This window comes from Cynocephalus volans, chromosome 2 (genome assembly GCF_027409185.1).
Source record: "Cynocephalus volans isolate mCynVol1 chromosome 2, mCynVol1.pri, whole genome shotgun sequence".
Classification (NCBI taxonomy): domain Eukaryota; kingdom Metazoa; phylum Chordata; class Mammalia; order Dermoptera; family Cynocephalidae; genus Cynocephalus; species Cynocephalus volans.
In genome coordinates, this window is record NC_084461.1 from 162056114 (window position 1) to 162069227 (window position 13114).

At 55.0% G+C, this 13114-nt stretch overlaps 1 protein-coding gene across 1 annotated transcript in view; it reads left to right on the forward strand.

The window, feature by feature from the left end:
- Window positions 1–13114, forward strand: part of SH3RF3 (SH3 domain containing ring finger 3) — a 338026-nt gene that overhangs the window by 247028 nt on the left and 77884 nt on the right. Inside the window, exon 5 of the mRNA XM_063087182.1 lies at window positions 1012–1362. Within this exon, the coding sequence (XP_062943252.1) occupies window positions 1012–1362 (351 nt within the window). The remainder of the gene's footprint in view (window positions 1–1011; window positions 1363–13114) is intronic.

Below are 13114 nucleotides of genomic sequence, written 5' to 3' on the forward strand. Positions count from 1 at the left end.
CCTAAGAAGAAAGGGGCTCCATCAAACATGTTGAGCATGAAACTTCCTTCAGGAGTGGGAGTTGGGGACACTATGGCTTAGAGGTGGCCGGACTCCCATGCACCAGCACAGGGAGCTCTTCTTCCACAGCTGTGCCCACCAAGGCTGTGGGCTCACAGACCACTTCTAGCCTCCAGGTGCCACCAGGAGAGGCACAGCCTGAGAAGAGAGGTTAGGCGTGGCTGGCCTGGGGTGTTCATTCCCAACTATCACAGGTTGCTCATGGACTCAAACCTTCATCCCACCTTCCTTGATAAGCACCACCCAGCATCAGATATTTCTCAAAGGCAAACTCTAAGAACACCTGCTATTCTGCAGAACAGGCAGGAGACCTGGGAAGGAGTCGTGTCCTGAGTTCGAGAAGATAGATTATTGACTCCTCTTGGGCCTGGGTTCAGGTCAGCTTCTGGGGTGTGACAGGCTGAGTAGAGGCCATGACTAAAAAGAGCTTCCAGGGCTCACTCTCACCAGAGCCCCTGTCCCCAGGGTCACCGGCTTGTAGGAATGTACATTCTGGTCACATGCCCCAAATTTTCTGAGTGACCAGCATTGTGCAGGGCAGGACCCACGTGGCTGACACTGGGCGTCCTCCCCCTTGGCCTCTGGGCCCTGGCTCTGTGTAGGTCTGCACCTCACACCCTGGAAATGCCCATTGAACAAGATTGTGGCCGACAGGGTAGCAGGCCCTCAGAAGGCCTCCCCTGTTTTAAGTCCTCCCCTGCTCTCTCCCATGGCTCCCTGGGCCTTTGAGCTGCTCCAGAAAGCTTTTCCATAAGATCTACAGACACCACCCCACCTTTGTTCTGTTTTTACTGCACTGTGTATGCTGGAAGCTGCTGTTAGAAAGATCTGGCCAGTTTGAACACATCGCCAGTTTGTAAATGGGAATGTGGCTGGGAGAACGCAGAGAGCTGGACATAGTGTGGGACAGTTATTTAATGAAGCCTCCTCCTTCTCCCTCTTTTCACCCAGCTCAATGACTCTGCCAAGCTGCTCATGGAGATGGACAAGCCCTGCCCAGCTGCTGCGTCTGGTTGCGACACCTTGCCCTCTGTCCCCAGCGTGGTGGCCAGTGTGGCCCCAGCTCCTGCTGTAAGCAGCTCGGGGGCGGTCAGTGCCTTTCAGCGGCGTGTGGATGGCAAGAAGAATACCAAGAAACGCCACTCCTTCACTGCGCTTGGTGTGACACACAGGTCCTCGCAGGCTGCCAGCCACAGGCATTCCATGGAAATCAGCGCCCCGGTTTTGATCAGCTCCAGCGATCCCCGTGCTGCGGCCAGGATTGGAGACCTTGCTCATGTGTCGTGTGCTACTCCTGCCCAGGTAACATCCATGGGCCACAGTCGGCATCTGTGGGTCCTCTGGGCGTCCTTCCTGCAGCCTCAGCAGCCCCAGTCCCTGAATTGGTATGAAGGATGCCACACCAGAACTGCCCTCTGGGGTTTGCTGCCTGCCATTAGGGACCCCCTGAGGTCTTGGTAAATGTTTGAGTGGTGCCCTGTGTGGTTCAGAAGGGGATCTGGTGGTGTGTGAGGTGTTTGTTGGTGTCCAGGGACACAGCATTTGAGTCACATTCACTCACCTCATGAGAAGCTCTTCTGTGTCTGTTGATTGTGTCCTGGAAGAGTCTTGGCTTAGTGCTAGTGGTGTGTTTTCAGCATCTCTGTAAAGCTTGTTAATCTCCCTTTCAACAGAGAGAGAAAGATCCAGAGTTTAGAACCGGAGTTAACCACATTGTTTCCTACTTTGGTTACTATTATTTCTACAGATACCTTCTACATGTGACATAGATTCCACTTCCATCAGTCTCTGTAAATTTAAGTAACCAAAGCAATGTGTTTAAAGAACAATACTAAGTGATTATCTGTAGCTCTGGCACAACCCATCACGGTGGTATGTGAAGGGCAAAATTTGGTTAAATTTCTGCTTTGTGGATGCAGAGACCGCGGCCGGGGTGGAGGGGCTCTCTGAGTGCCAGGCAGTGTGGGTGGGGCAGTGCCACGCAAGACTGAGGAGGGGCAGTCTCTGCACTGGGCTGTGGCCTCCTCTCCTCCAAGTCCTGCTCCCTCAGGATTGTGGAAATGTGCACAGGGGAGCCGGGTGGTGCCTGCACTGTCCCTCCTGGTCTGTGCCTTGTCACCCAGTGGCCTTTCTGCCAGTCTCACTGCACATTCCCTCCAGGGTCTCCTCTGAATGCCCCTACTGGGCCTCAGAGCAAGGGCACTAGTCCATGGGCCGCACTGGCAAAAACACCTATAAGCAACTGGCTGGGGGAGAACCATCTTTTTCAAAATTACAATTAACTCAGAAAACTTTGCAAAGAGAATTGTCTTTAAAAATTAGCTGAGCTTCTGAGGAATGGTAATGTGGTCTGGATGTGCCACATCAGCCTAAAAATGACCCTCCACGCACACCTGTGCACACACACGCACACACATGCATATACACATATACACCCATGCACACACATACATAACACACATGCACCCATGCACACAGCACGCACAAATGTGCACACACATACACACATGCACATGCACACATATATACACACCTGTGCACATATACAAACATACACCCATGCACACCCACACACATATACCTGTGCAGGTGCACATGTACACACACATGCACATCACACATATATACACACATACACCAGTGCAAATGCACGTGCATGCATATATTCCTGTGCACGTGCACATGCATGCATGTAAACACACACTCATGCACGCACCTGCACACACATCCAAATGCTGGTTCTCATCAGAGGCTGAGGTCACAGTATGGAATGGTCACTGTGGTGTGTGGAGTGTTTGCTGCCATGACATGTGTGTGCACTCACCTGCTCCCACAGGGGCCCACTGCTCCAAAGCTCTTGGAGTTTGTGCCTTGAACCCATATACCCTAGGGAACAGTCCTTGGGGATGCTGGTGTGTTTTTCATAAGGGGAAAGGTTCAGCCCTGACCGGGACCCTAATCCTGCCCCTGACTGGTGCTAAACTCTTCAAGCCTTGCTTGAGCACCTACTGTCTGTAACTAGGTGGTGGGCCAATGTGAGCGGGTGGCAGGCCAGCCTGGCCCTGCTCCCTGCTCCCCATGAACATGCACATCTGCGGGAAAAGCCAGAGAGCAGTGGTTCCTGAGATAGTCTTTCTTGTTCTTTGATTGAACATTCTGGAGATGCTAAGTGAGAGGCACAGCAAAAACATGGGGTACAGGTGTCCTAGGGGGGCTGAGACTCGGGGGAGCTCGCCCTGTTTGTCACCAAAGACAAGGAGTGACAGCTCCAGTCCAGAGCTCAAATCCCTGCTGGTAGCCTGGGTGGCAGTTGGCAAAGGGGAGACCGGAAAGTTGTGTCCTGAAACAAACTCATTCAGAGGGGAGTGGGAGCCGGTTGACAGGAGTCCCAAGAAGGGGAAGGAGAGCAGGGGCCAGGCACACATGCAGCATTGGGTAGGTCTTGTGTCTCCATGCTCCTAGACAGGAAGGCCACCTCACTGCAGTCAGGGACCCCATCAACCAGAGAAAGAGAAAGAGCCAGGGATGGGGGGGGGACACCTTATTCCTGATCACAGCCAAAGGAGGACCTGGAGCAGCCAGGCAAGAGCCGCCTTCCCAGGATATCTGGTCTCTGCATCCTGAAGCCCGAGGTCATATGTCCAGTGCTGCCCTCTCAGGGCGTCTGGTCCCATAATCTATGGTCATATGTCCAGTGCTGCCCTCTCAGGGTGTCTGGTCCCGTAATCTGTGGTCATATGTCCAGTGCTGCCCTCACAGGGCGTCTGGTCCTATAATCCATGGTCATATGTCCAGTGCTGCCCTCCCAGGGTGTCCGGTCCCGTAATCTGTGGTCATATGTCCAGTGCTGCCCTCACAGGGCATCTGGTCCTGCAGTCTGTGGGTCCTATGTCCAAGGTTCACCATCCCTTGCTGTGTCCTGGGTGTTCTAACAAAGGAGTACAGCCAGGCCTCTGATGTCAGCAGAGCTGCTGAAGGAGGCCCAGTGTTTTCTCCGGCACTTTCTATCTTGCCCATCATGTGGCTGGGCACACGTGCAGGCTGGGTCCAGCTTTCTCTGCTCCTTCTGGCATCTTTGCCCACATGCAGCTCTTCAATGGCTTCAGCCTCTGTGTCATAAAGGCCGAGTGACGCTTTCAGGCTCTGTAGTCTGTGTCTGCTGCAGAGAGCCCTTGGACCAGGAAGGGAATAGATTTTTACAAAAGTATTTGTGTACTCCCTTCCAGAAGGATTAAGATTAGCTTATTGTCAGTGGGACTGGGATCCTGGGATCCTGGGATCCATTCTCCAGTACGTGAGGTAAAAGTCACGGCCAGGCTGTGGACTTTAGTTGGGGTCGCTGCAAAGGGACCCAGGTCGGACAAAGCAGGGGAGCCTCTCGGTGTGCAACGCTGACCCAGCTGCAGGGAAGCGGAAGGGAGCCATATGCGGGTGTGAGCAGGGGTGGGCTGCCACGTGCCACCCCACTGCCCAGGCTCCACCTTGTTCTGTCTGTGCCAGAGACACAGCCCTGTGCTGTGCCCCGCCACGCTTCCTGGTTCCTGTCACTTGCTGGCCACCTATGTCTCATCAGGATGTCTCCTGCCCTTATGACTGGCCTACGGCTGCCATGGCCAGCCAGACACAGGTCTCACAGTTGCTGTGTGGATCCTCCTCCCCCCACTCACCCTGGGAGAGTGAACACAGGCCCAGAATTCTGTGGCTAGCAGGTGGCACTTGGACTTTGGGGTCATCGGCCTGGAGAGGTCCAGCAGCATTGCATATATGTGTTTGTCCATGGAGGGTAGCCCGCCATGCCAGTGCCAGTATCATGGGGAACGGGAGCCCAAAGGGCATAGGGTGACACTGGCTGGGTGAGGGTCACTGCAGCAGCCAGCTCCTGGCCCCTCACACAGACATCTTCACGACAAGATGAATTACTGGCCCCTGGGGATTGGGAATGGGGGAGACTGGCATGTGAAGTAGACAAGGCCGATTGTCTAGGACCTACGCCTACCAGTCATAACCTTTAAATGGGGACAGAGAACACCATGGCTGCCCGTGACCTGGTGTCCTGACTTTATTTGTGTTGAGCGCCAAGCTCTTCATGCACAGCATCAGGTGCTGATGGTGTTTCTTTTGCTGCTATGAAGAGATAGGAGCCTTATCCACAGGTTTCTGCCTGTGCCTCTGGGCCATCTGCTGGCAGATGAAGGAGGCACACATCAGGGAAGGTCCCTGGCATGCCCTTGGCATGGTGAGTGCCAGGAACTCTAGGTGGGCACATGCTGGCCTCTGCAGTGCTTGGGTGGCTCCCGTGTTGAAGCTATGTCCTGTGGGGATGCATGAAGGGCTCCTTATGCATCCCAGCCTCTGGGACCATTGGGGCCCTAGGAGATGAAGTCAGAAGGGCCCTGGGACAGCATGAGTTGGGCAGGGAAGGCTGCTGAGGCCTCTGAGGTCAGCTTCCTCCAGGAAGTCTGTCCATGTCTGCTCAGGGATCTGGTACAAATATTGCCCTGGCTCTTGGGGTTGCCTCACTCTTTCCCCCTCCCCCCAGAGCACGCCTGCTGTGCCCTCCTGCCACACAGCCCTCACGGACTCTGTGACCTCCACACTGGCTCTGCACCCAGGCCCGTATGGCCAGACTGTGAGCTCTGCTGAGGCACAGGGCGCCTTCTCTCTTTGTGCACTTGGTGCCAGGGTATAGCCGGCACACAGCCTCTCAGACAGATGGACAGATACATGGGAACACTGAACTGGAGCTGAACAAAAGGGTTTTTTAAAGCCCGTCCTACCTGCAGCCTCTCCTGTAAAGGAGGCGCTATCTGTTTGAAGGCAGGATAGACAGCCTCTAGATGAGCATGAATATTGTGCATTCTGTGCAAAGCCAGATGGTGACACCTTTGGTCCTGTGGACTCACCCAGGGAAGGGAGTCCAAGCAGCTACTGCATACCTTTCTACCATCTATGGCCCCAAGCAAACTGGATCCTTAGATGGGGAAAGCTATGTACAGAGACCATCTGTGACTCTTCTTCATGGAAAAAAAAGGTTCGGGGCAAAATCTATTGGTTCACAGCTGAAATTTGCAGAGCCCTGAGTGGGTGAGAAATGGATACTATAACTTCCTTTACAGACCTCCCTCCAGTGTTTTAAGATTCTGACTGCCCGAACTGGAGCAGTTTTGTGGATGCCATTTTCTCATATTCCACCCTCCCTTCTCTGTCTGTTCTCCATAATAATGTCATGGGATGCCTGGTTATAGTTGGCCACAGCTGTGGCTGGTCAGTCCCAGCTATTGTCCCCTAGAGCAGGGGTTGGCGGACCTTCTGGTAGAGGGTCAGGCAGCAATTATCTTAGGTTTTGCGGGCCTCTATTCCCTGCCACAGTGAATCAGCTTTTCTCCTGTAGGGTCAGATCAGCCAGAGGCCACAGTGAAGGCTGGACGTGACTGGCTGCCAGTAAAACTTTATTTACAAAAGCAGAGGAAGGGTGGTGACATGGCCAGACCTGATATCAGCAGCTCAGCCTCTCCAGACTTAAACAGTCCTTGAGCAAATCCGGAGCACCTGGGAGAGAAGGTGGCCTGTGGGCAGCAGTTGTGGCCTCCACCTTCAGTGGTGAGCACGTTTTGCTCGCTGACTGAGAGAATGGTGGAGGTCGTGTCGGCATGGAGCACAGCCGGCTTCCTCTCCAGGACAGACTGTCTCACTCAGACGCCTTGGCCTCTGCCTGGCCCCATCGTCCCCCCATTAGGGGGTCCTCTGGCTGCATGAGCTGTTTGCTGCTCTTTGCAGAACTGAGCGGAAGAATCAGCCCATAAATGTTGTATTCTGAAGTTTTCTTTGGGAAGCAAGTTCATAAAGGTCTGGTTTACACCGAGCATTATGGAGTGGTAGCAAGTGATGAATAAAACATGCTCATTTCACTGCTCCTTGGGGTGATGACAGTGTTTTCTGGACTTGTATTAAAAATTAAAATGAGGAGATGTTTCTTCTCTGGGTCTTGTGGAGAGCTGCTCAGAGCCCTGGCAAAGCCTGCCAACCCACAGATCCCTGTTTTCCCTTTTGGTAATTCCAGTGGGAAAATAATATGGCCTGGGTCCCAGCTACTGCTTAGGGGCCTGTTGAGATGCATGGAGGAGCTGCCAGTGTCTGTGAACAACCTGATGATTTAGAATCAGGAACCGCAGCCAGAGCTGACACTGGGCTTCCCAACAGGGAGGCTGGATCTTCACGATGCAGGTCCCTGTCACAAACGGCTGCCCATTCTAACTGACAGCAGCTCCAGGGGTGTGTGCCTGCTCACCCGTGCACCCTCTTTTACAGGGAGAGAAAGGAGGTGCAGCCGCCCAGGTGCCTGCCTGGCTTTAAGGCACCCATGGCCGGGCTGAGCCCGGCCTCCACCCACGGGGGCACCGTGGTGCAGGACGGCCTGTTCCACACACAGGAGCAGCGTCAGCCAGCTCCCGGCCACTTCCCTTTCCAGCCCACACCATGGTAAATCCTGTCGGATGAGGGCATCCTTTCTGACCCCGTCCTGCCAGCGGACCCTGCAGGTGGTGGGCTCATGGGACATGCTCGTGGCCTGTGTGTTTGAACATGAGGCCCGAAGGAGTTGCTGCAGTCGTTGTTCACTGGGGTCAGGGACTCCAAGAACAGACAGAGTCTCCGCATCCCCGCGTAGCTGGCCAGTGCCTCCAGAGCTGCAGAGAAACTCATTATAAATACAATCGTCCCTCTCTGTCTGTGGGACATTGGTTCCAGGACTGCCACAGACCAAAATCCATGGATGCTCAAGTCCCTGACATAAAGTGGTGTAGTGTCTGCCCGTGACCTGCGCACACCCTCCCGTACACTTAAATCATCTCTAGATTAGTTATAGTATCTAATACAATGTAGGTGCTATGTGAATAGTTGTACTGTATTGGTTTTTATTTGTATTATTTTTTATTGTTGTATTGTTTTTGTTTTTATTTTTTAATATCTTCTGTCAAGCAGTTGGTTGGATCTGTGCATGGGGAGGGCTTGCTTTATCTCAGGACAGAGGAGTTAGGGATGTGGAGGTGGCTCCTGATAGCTCTGTACCTCAAAAGTCTTGTCAGGATGCTGATTATTTGGAACATTGTGTGACACCTTGTACTGAGGAGTTTCTCACCAAAATAGTTGAAAGGAGAGGTTCTTTCCCTGGCGATTCCTGCTAGGGCTTGGCAGTGGCTGGCTGCCTCTCAGGCTCCTCAGAGGCCCCAGGCTCTGGGCAGTCACACTGTGCTGGGAGGGCCGTGGTCCTCAGTGGTTCACAGCGCAGCTGGTCTGTCCACAGGAGTGGCCTCTGCCCCCTGCACCAGCACCTGCTCCTCACCTGCACCACCAGAGGATGGAACGAGCCACAACGAGTGACCACCCCCTTCTTTGCACTTTTGGTTTTTATATCCTGAGGGCAGGGTCCAGCCTGGGGTCGCACCTGCTCTGCAAGGCGTCACAGTGCCACTCACTCTGGGCCCTGCACTGTGCAGTGGCACGAAGAAGGGCGGGCCACACTGGAGCCACACTCAGCTGAGTGTCAGCTTTGGACGTCCCTCCTCCTGACCTTTCAGAAGAACATGTCCGCAGCATGATCTCTCTCTGCTTCCCCATTCCAGCTCCATGTAACAGCTATCTGCAAGAGCCATGTCTTGGCGTTGTAGCGTTTGGAGGGTAAGGTGGCCAGCAAAGCTACCAGAATGTCCCTCCCTGCAGCCGTCCTGAGGTGCTAGGTGTGTCCTCTGCATGGGCAGTGTGGCTGCTCTGCCGTCTGGGACCCGGGGTGCCCCACAAAGTCCCATGGGTCTCCCGACACCAGGCCCATGGGGTGCTCTATGTTCAGCTCACCTGGGGGTGTCAGCAGACACCACAGAGATATAGTTCTGAGCCTTAGCATGCTCTGGCCAAATCCACAATGTCCCTCTACCTGGCTTTCCTTCACCTGCCTTGGACACACTCATCATTCCCTCCTACTGGGGTTGTGGCCTGAGTGGCTTGAGGATGCTGGGGAGGTGGGATTCGTGTGCAGGCAGACTCCAGTCACTTCGTGGCTCTACACAGTCCCCGTCTCTGCTCATGCTGGTGCTTTGCATGTGCCGTGATGGTTTGGGCTGGTTTGGCTATTTCAGGAAAGTTTATTTGGATGGGCGGCGTGTTAACAAGAGCAGGATCTGGGACTAGTTTGGGCCAGTCATCTGCATGTCTGCTGCTCCCACTGCCCAGCTACCTGCCTGCTGACTGCATGCTGCGTGGGACAGTCTCCGGGCCTGACCACGCAGACCACCAGCCCCGCCTCTGCTGCTTCAGCAGCCCTGCCCCATCCTGCCCGTCAGCTCCCAGCACCCCACAAAGATGGTGCATGGGGAGTCATGGAAGACAGGGACCCCCACCGCCAGACCTCACATAATGCAGCCCTGTCACTGTGCTTATATTGCTTTGAAAATGTTTCAGAAAACCATTGTCACTTGATATGAAAATGATGTAATATTTGAACATATAGATTTAAAAAACAGTAAAATATCCAAACTCCCCAAAGAACCAGTATTATTGTTTATGTGTAGGTTTCCAGACTTTTTGTCATAAAAATACATGCATCATTTATAGAGATGCAGTGATCCTCCATACCCATCTACCTCCTTTCCCATCTGATGTACCCCCCACAGCCACCGTGCCTGTCAGTGTGGACCATGTGGAGAAGTCTGCGTGGTGTTCTGTGTCGTGTGTGGCCGGCCGGCCCTGCCGTGGACATCAGGTTGCTTCAGCAGTTCAGGTTTCCTTATCATGAATAGTGCTGCGGTGGGATCCTTGTCTGTGCCTCCATGCTGACTTGTTTCATTCATTCAGGATCCATTCTTAACAGGAAACTGGTGGGTTGTAGGTTTTTTCCCCTTGTCTCTACATCTCTGTTTCTGTCTTGTTCTCTCTCTAGAACAGAGAGAAGCTTTGTTGACAAGCTAAATAACTAGGACTTGGGTCTGAGTCTGTGCATGAGAACTGCTCTGACCACAAGCTTCTCTCCCCTGCACAGGCAATCCTCGAGGGCCACAGCCATGCACAGCCTTCTCTGATACTCACAATGTCAGAACAGGACAAAAGCAGGTGACCATGGGCTGATTGGCCCGGCCAGGGGCAAAGGCTTTCCCTGCAGGGAACACACTGTTGTCATCTCTGTGTCCTAGGAGAGGGGATCAAGGGCACAAGCCACCCCAGCCATCCAACAGGATGACCCCAGCCCAGGAAGCAGCCCCGCATGTGAGCACCTCAGGTCCGGCAAGTCCTCCTTGGCCTTTCCACAGCACGCAGCACAGTTAGCAGCTGTTCTGATGTGCTCTTGCCTAGGCTCTGATGCTCCCGGGCTCTGTGCTGCTTCCCTGGCAGCCCCTCCTCATGCCCTTTGCCTGTGTGTCCCACGGGCTGAGCCTCCACATCCCCCAGGCCACCACTTCCGCCTCTCACCCTGGCTGTAGGAGCAGTGACAGCGAGCAGTTACTGGGCCCCCACTCCAGTGACTTCATGTGTTTCGTGTGCTTACTGTGATCACTCATACTTTATAAAATTATCCCGTTTTATGCTCCAAGTAGCCCCTTTTATCATCTCTTGGGGTTATCTGTCCTCCATGGCTTGATTTCTATGAGTTGATATCCTTTGTTTACATATTTTGTTGGATTTTTCAGTTGTTGCAGGTGGGAGGGTAAACTCAGTCCCTTTACTCCATCCTCTTGGAGCAGACGTCCAGACTCCCATCTTCGAGATGGCAGGACAGAGGCCTGAGGACAGTGACTTGTCTGAGGTCACACGCACATGCTGGCCCCACACTGCTGAGGGTGTGGATGGGAGGTGGCGTCACCTCACAGATCAGCCACAGGCTCATGACCGCAAACCCGCGTGTCTAGCCAGTCCTGTCTGCTGTCACTGGGAAACTCGGCTCACCCTCCTCCCTCATGCCTATTCCTGCAGGCAGAGGAGGAAGCAGCAGTTCCCAGAACGTGTGGCTGTCACCACATGTGAAAAGGAGCCCTCGGCCCTGAGGTGGGGAACCCTGGATTGTCTGGGTGGGCCCAGTGGACCACAGAGGTGCTTACACAAGGGGCCAGGGGGCTCAAAGTCAGAGGAGACAAGAGGATGGAGGGAGGGGTGAGAGATCTAGGGGATGGGGAAGGGTCACGGCCTAGGGACGCAGGAGCTCTAGACGCTGATGGGACAGTCACATGTTCCCTCAGACTCTAGCGGGAGTGCAGCCCTGCTGACACCTGGCTTCAGGCTTTCTGACCTTGAGAGCTTAGGGCAGTAAGTCTGTGTTGCTCTGGCTGCTGAGTCTATGAGGATCTGTGACAGCAGCTAACAATAACCAACACCGAGGGTGTGGCCTGGCACCGGCCCCCAACACGGACAGCCTGAGTTCCAATCCAGCCTCGGCCGCTCAGCAGCCGCTGTTTCCTCATTTTATAGAACGGTGATTGAAGGATACCCACTGCTGGCCCTGTGAGGATGGGGTGCATTGTCCCGGGGGAGGGGTTCCTCACAGGGCCCGTCTGTGCTAAGCTCTGCTGAGTGGCAGCCGCTGCTGTGTTCGTGGCCACTGTCCTGCCAACAGCCTCTGAAACATGTCCAGACCCTGCTCCTCTCCCTGTCCATTGCCACCCCAGACAGGGCTGGGCTTCCTCAGTGTTTCCTGGTGGGCCCTGAGCCCATGGCTGCTGCTCTCCTGCCCCCCAGGAGGCCCCCACGCCTGGCCACGTGCACCTGACGCTGGCCCTCCCGTCCTCCAGCTCCGCCCGTGCCGGCCTGGGCTCCCCCTGCTCCTTTGCGCCACCCCACCCGCCACCCCTCTCTGGCCACAGGTGGGTCCCTGTGCGCCCCACGCCCCATGTTTAGCGTTGTGTGTCTAACGCTTGGCCCCCAGGGCCGGGCTCCACACGGTCAGATGCCGCATCTGCTTCTGACGTCGGGACTGACAAATGCCCCTGAGCACCGTCAGCATGCCCAGCCTGTTGTCCTTGTGCTAAAAAGTGATAAGTCACTGTTTGAATGAGCACAAGAATGACCCTGAGGCCCTGCCACACGTTTCGTCAGTGACCCCGAGGAGAGTGGGGCACAGAGGAAAACCTGCCCCCCCCACGGACATCCAGGGAAGGGAGGGCAGTTGTGAGTCGGTGGCAGTGTTCCCTCCTCCTAACTCCCTCTAGGTGTCCCCATTCTGGGACTCGCCCTCCAGGTCCCACCTGAAGCTCATGGAGGACCGTCTGTGGCCAGCCATGGGGAGACTCCTGGAGGAAAATGAGATGGCATCAGTGGGGACCTCCTGGTCTCTGGCTCCCTCCACAGGGCAGGCAGGTGTGACAAGTGAATGGGACACCCCAGAATCTGCCAGCAGGAAGGGACGTCCCTCCACTTCTGGCCCAGTTCCAGAGTGGCTGCAGGGACAAGATTGGGGTGGGGGGCGGGGAGCAGCCTTGACACCCGGCCCCGTCTCGGAAGGCTGCGCAAGCGTGGGTTTCTTTCAGACACGAGGGAAGCTGTGCGTCTCGGCTGCATAGTCCCTCTGCGGGCACACTGCTGCCCAGACAAGAAGAAGAAGTGGGGCTTCTGCCTTTGCAGAGGCTGCACATGCGCAGAGGCCGCAGCACCAGGCGTGACCCCAGTTGAGGAGGGAGTGTGGCCAGCCAGGGAGGGATCGGTATAGCCTGCAGGGCGTGGAGCTCATTGGCCTAGTGAGGTCAGAACTGGTCAGCGAGTTGATGAGAAATGCCCCTTACTCCCTCACGCCAGCCAAGAGGTGGGGTGAGGCCTGTTGGGGTGCAAGCTGCCGGCCTGCCCAGGGTGCTTCTTGGGTGGCTGTCTCTATCTCGTGGTCTCTGCTTCTAGTGACCTTCACCCGCCTGGTGACATGTGCCCCCTCCCCACATCTGCCTTCCACCAAGGTACCGGCAGCCTGGCCCCCTAGTCATCTGGCTACAGCTTCTGCTGGGATCCCTATCCTGTCCCTTTCATCTGGCTACAGCTTCTGCCAGGATCCTTATCCTGTCTCTTGTCAGGGGCCTAGAAGTGACCC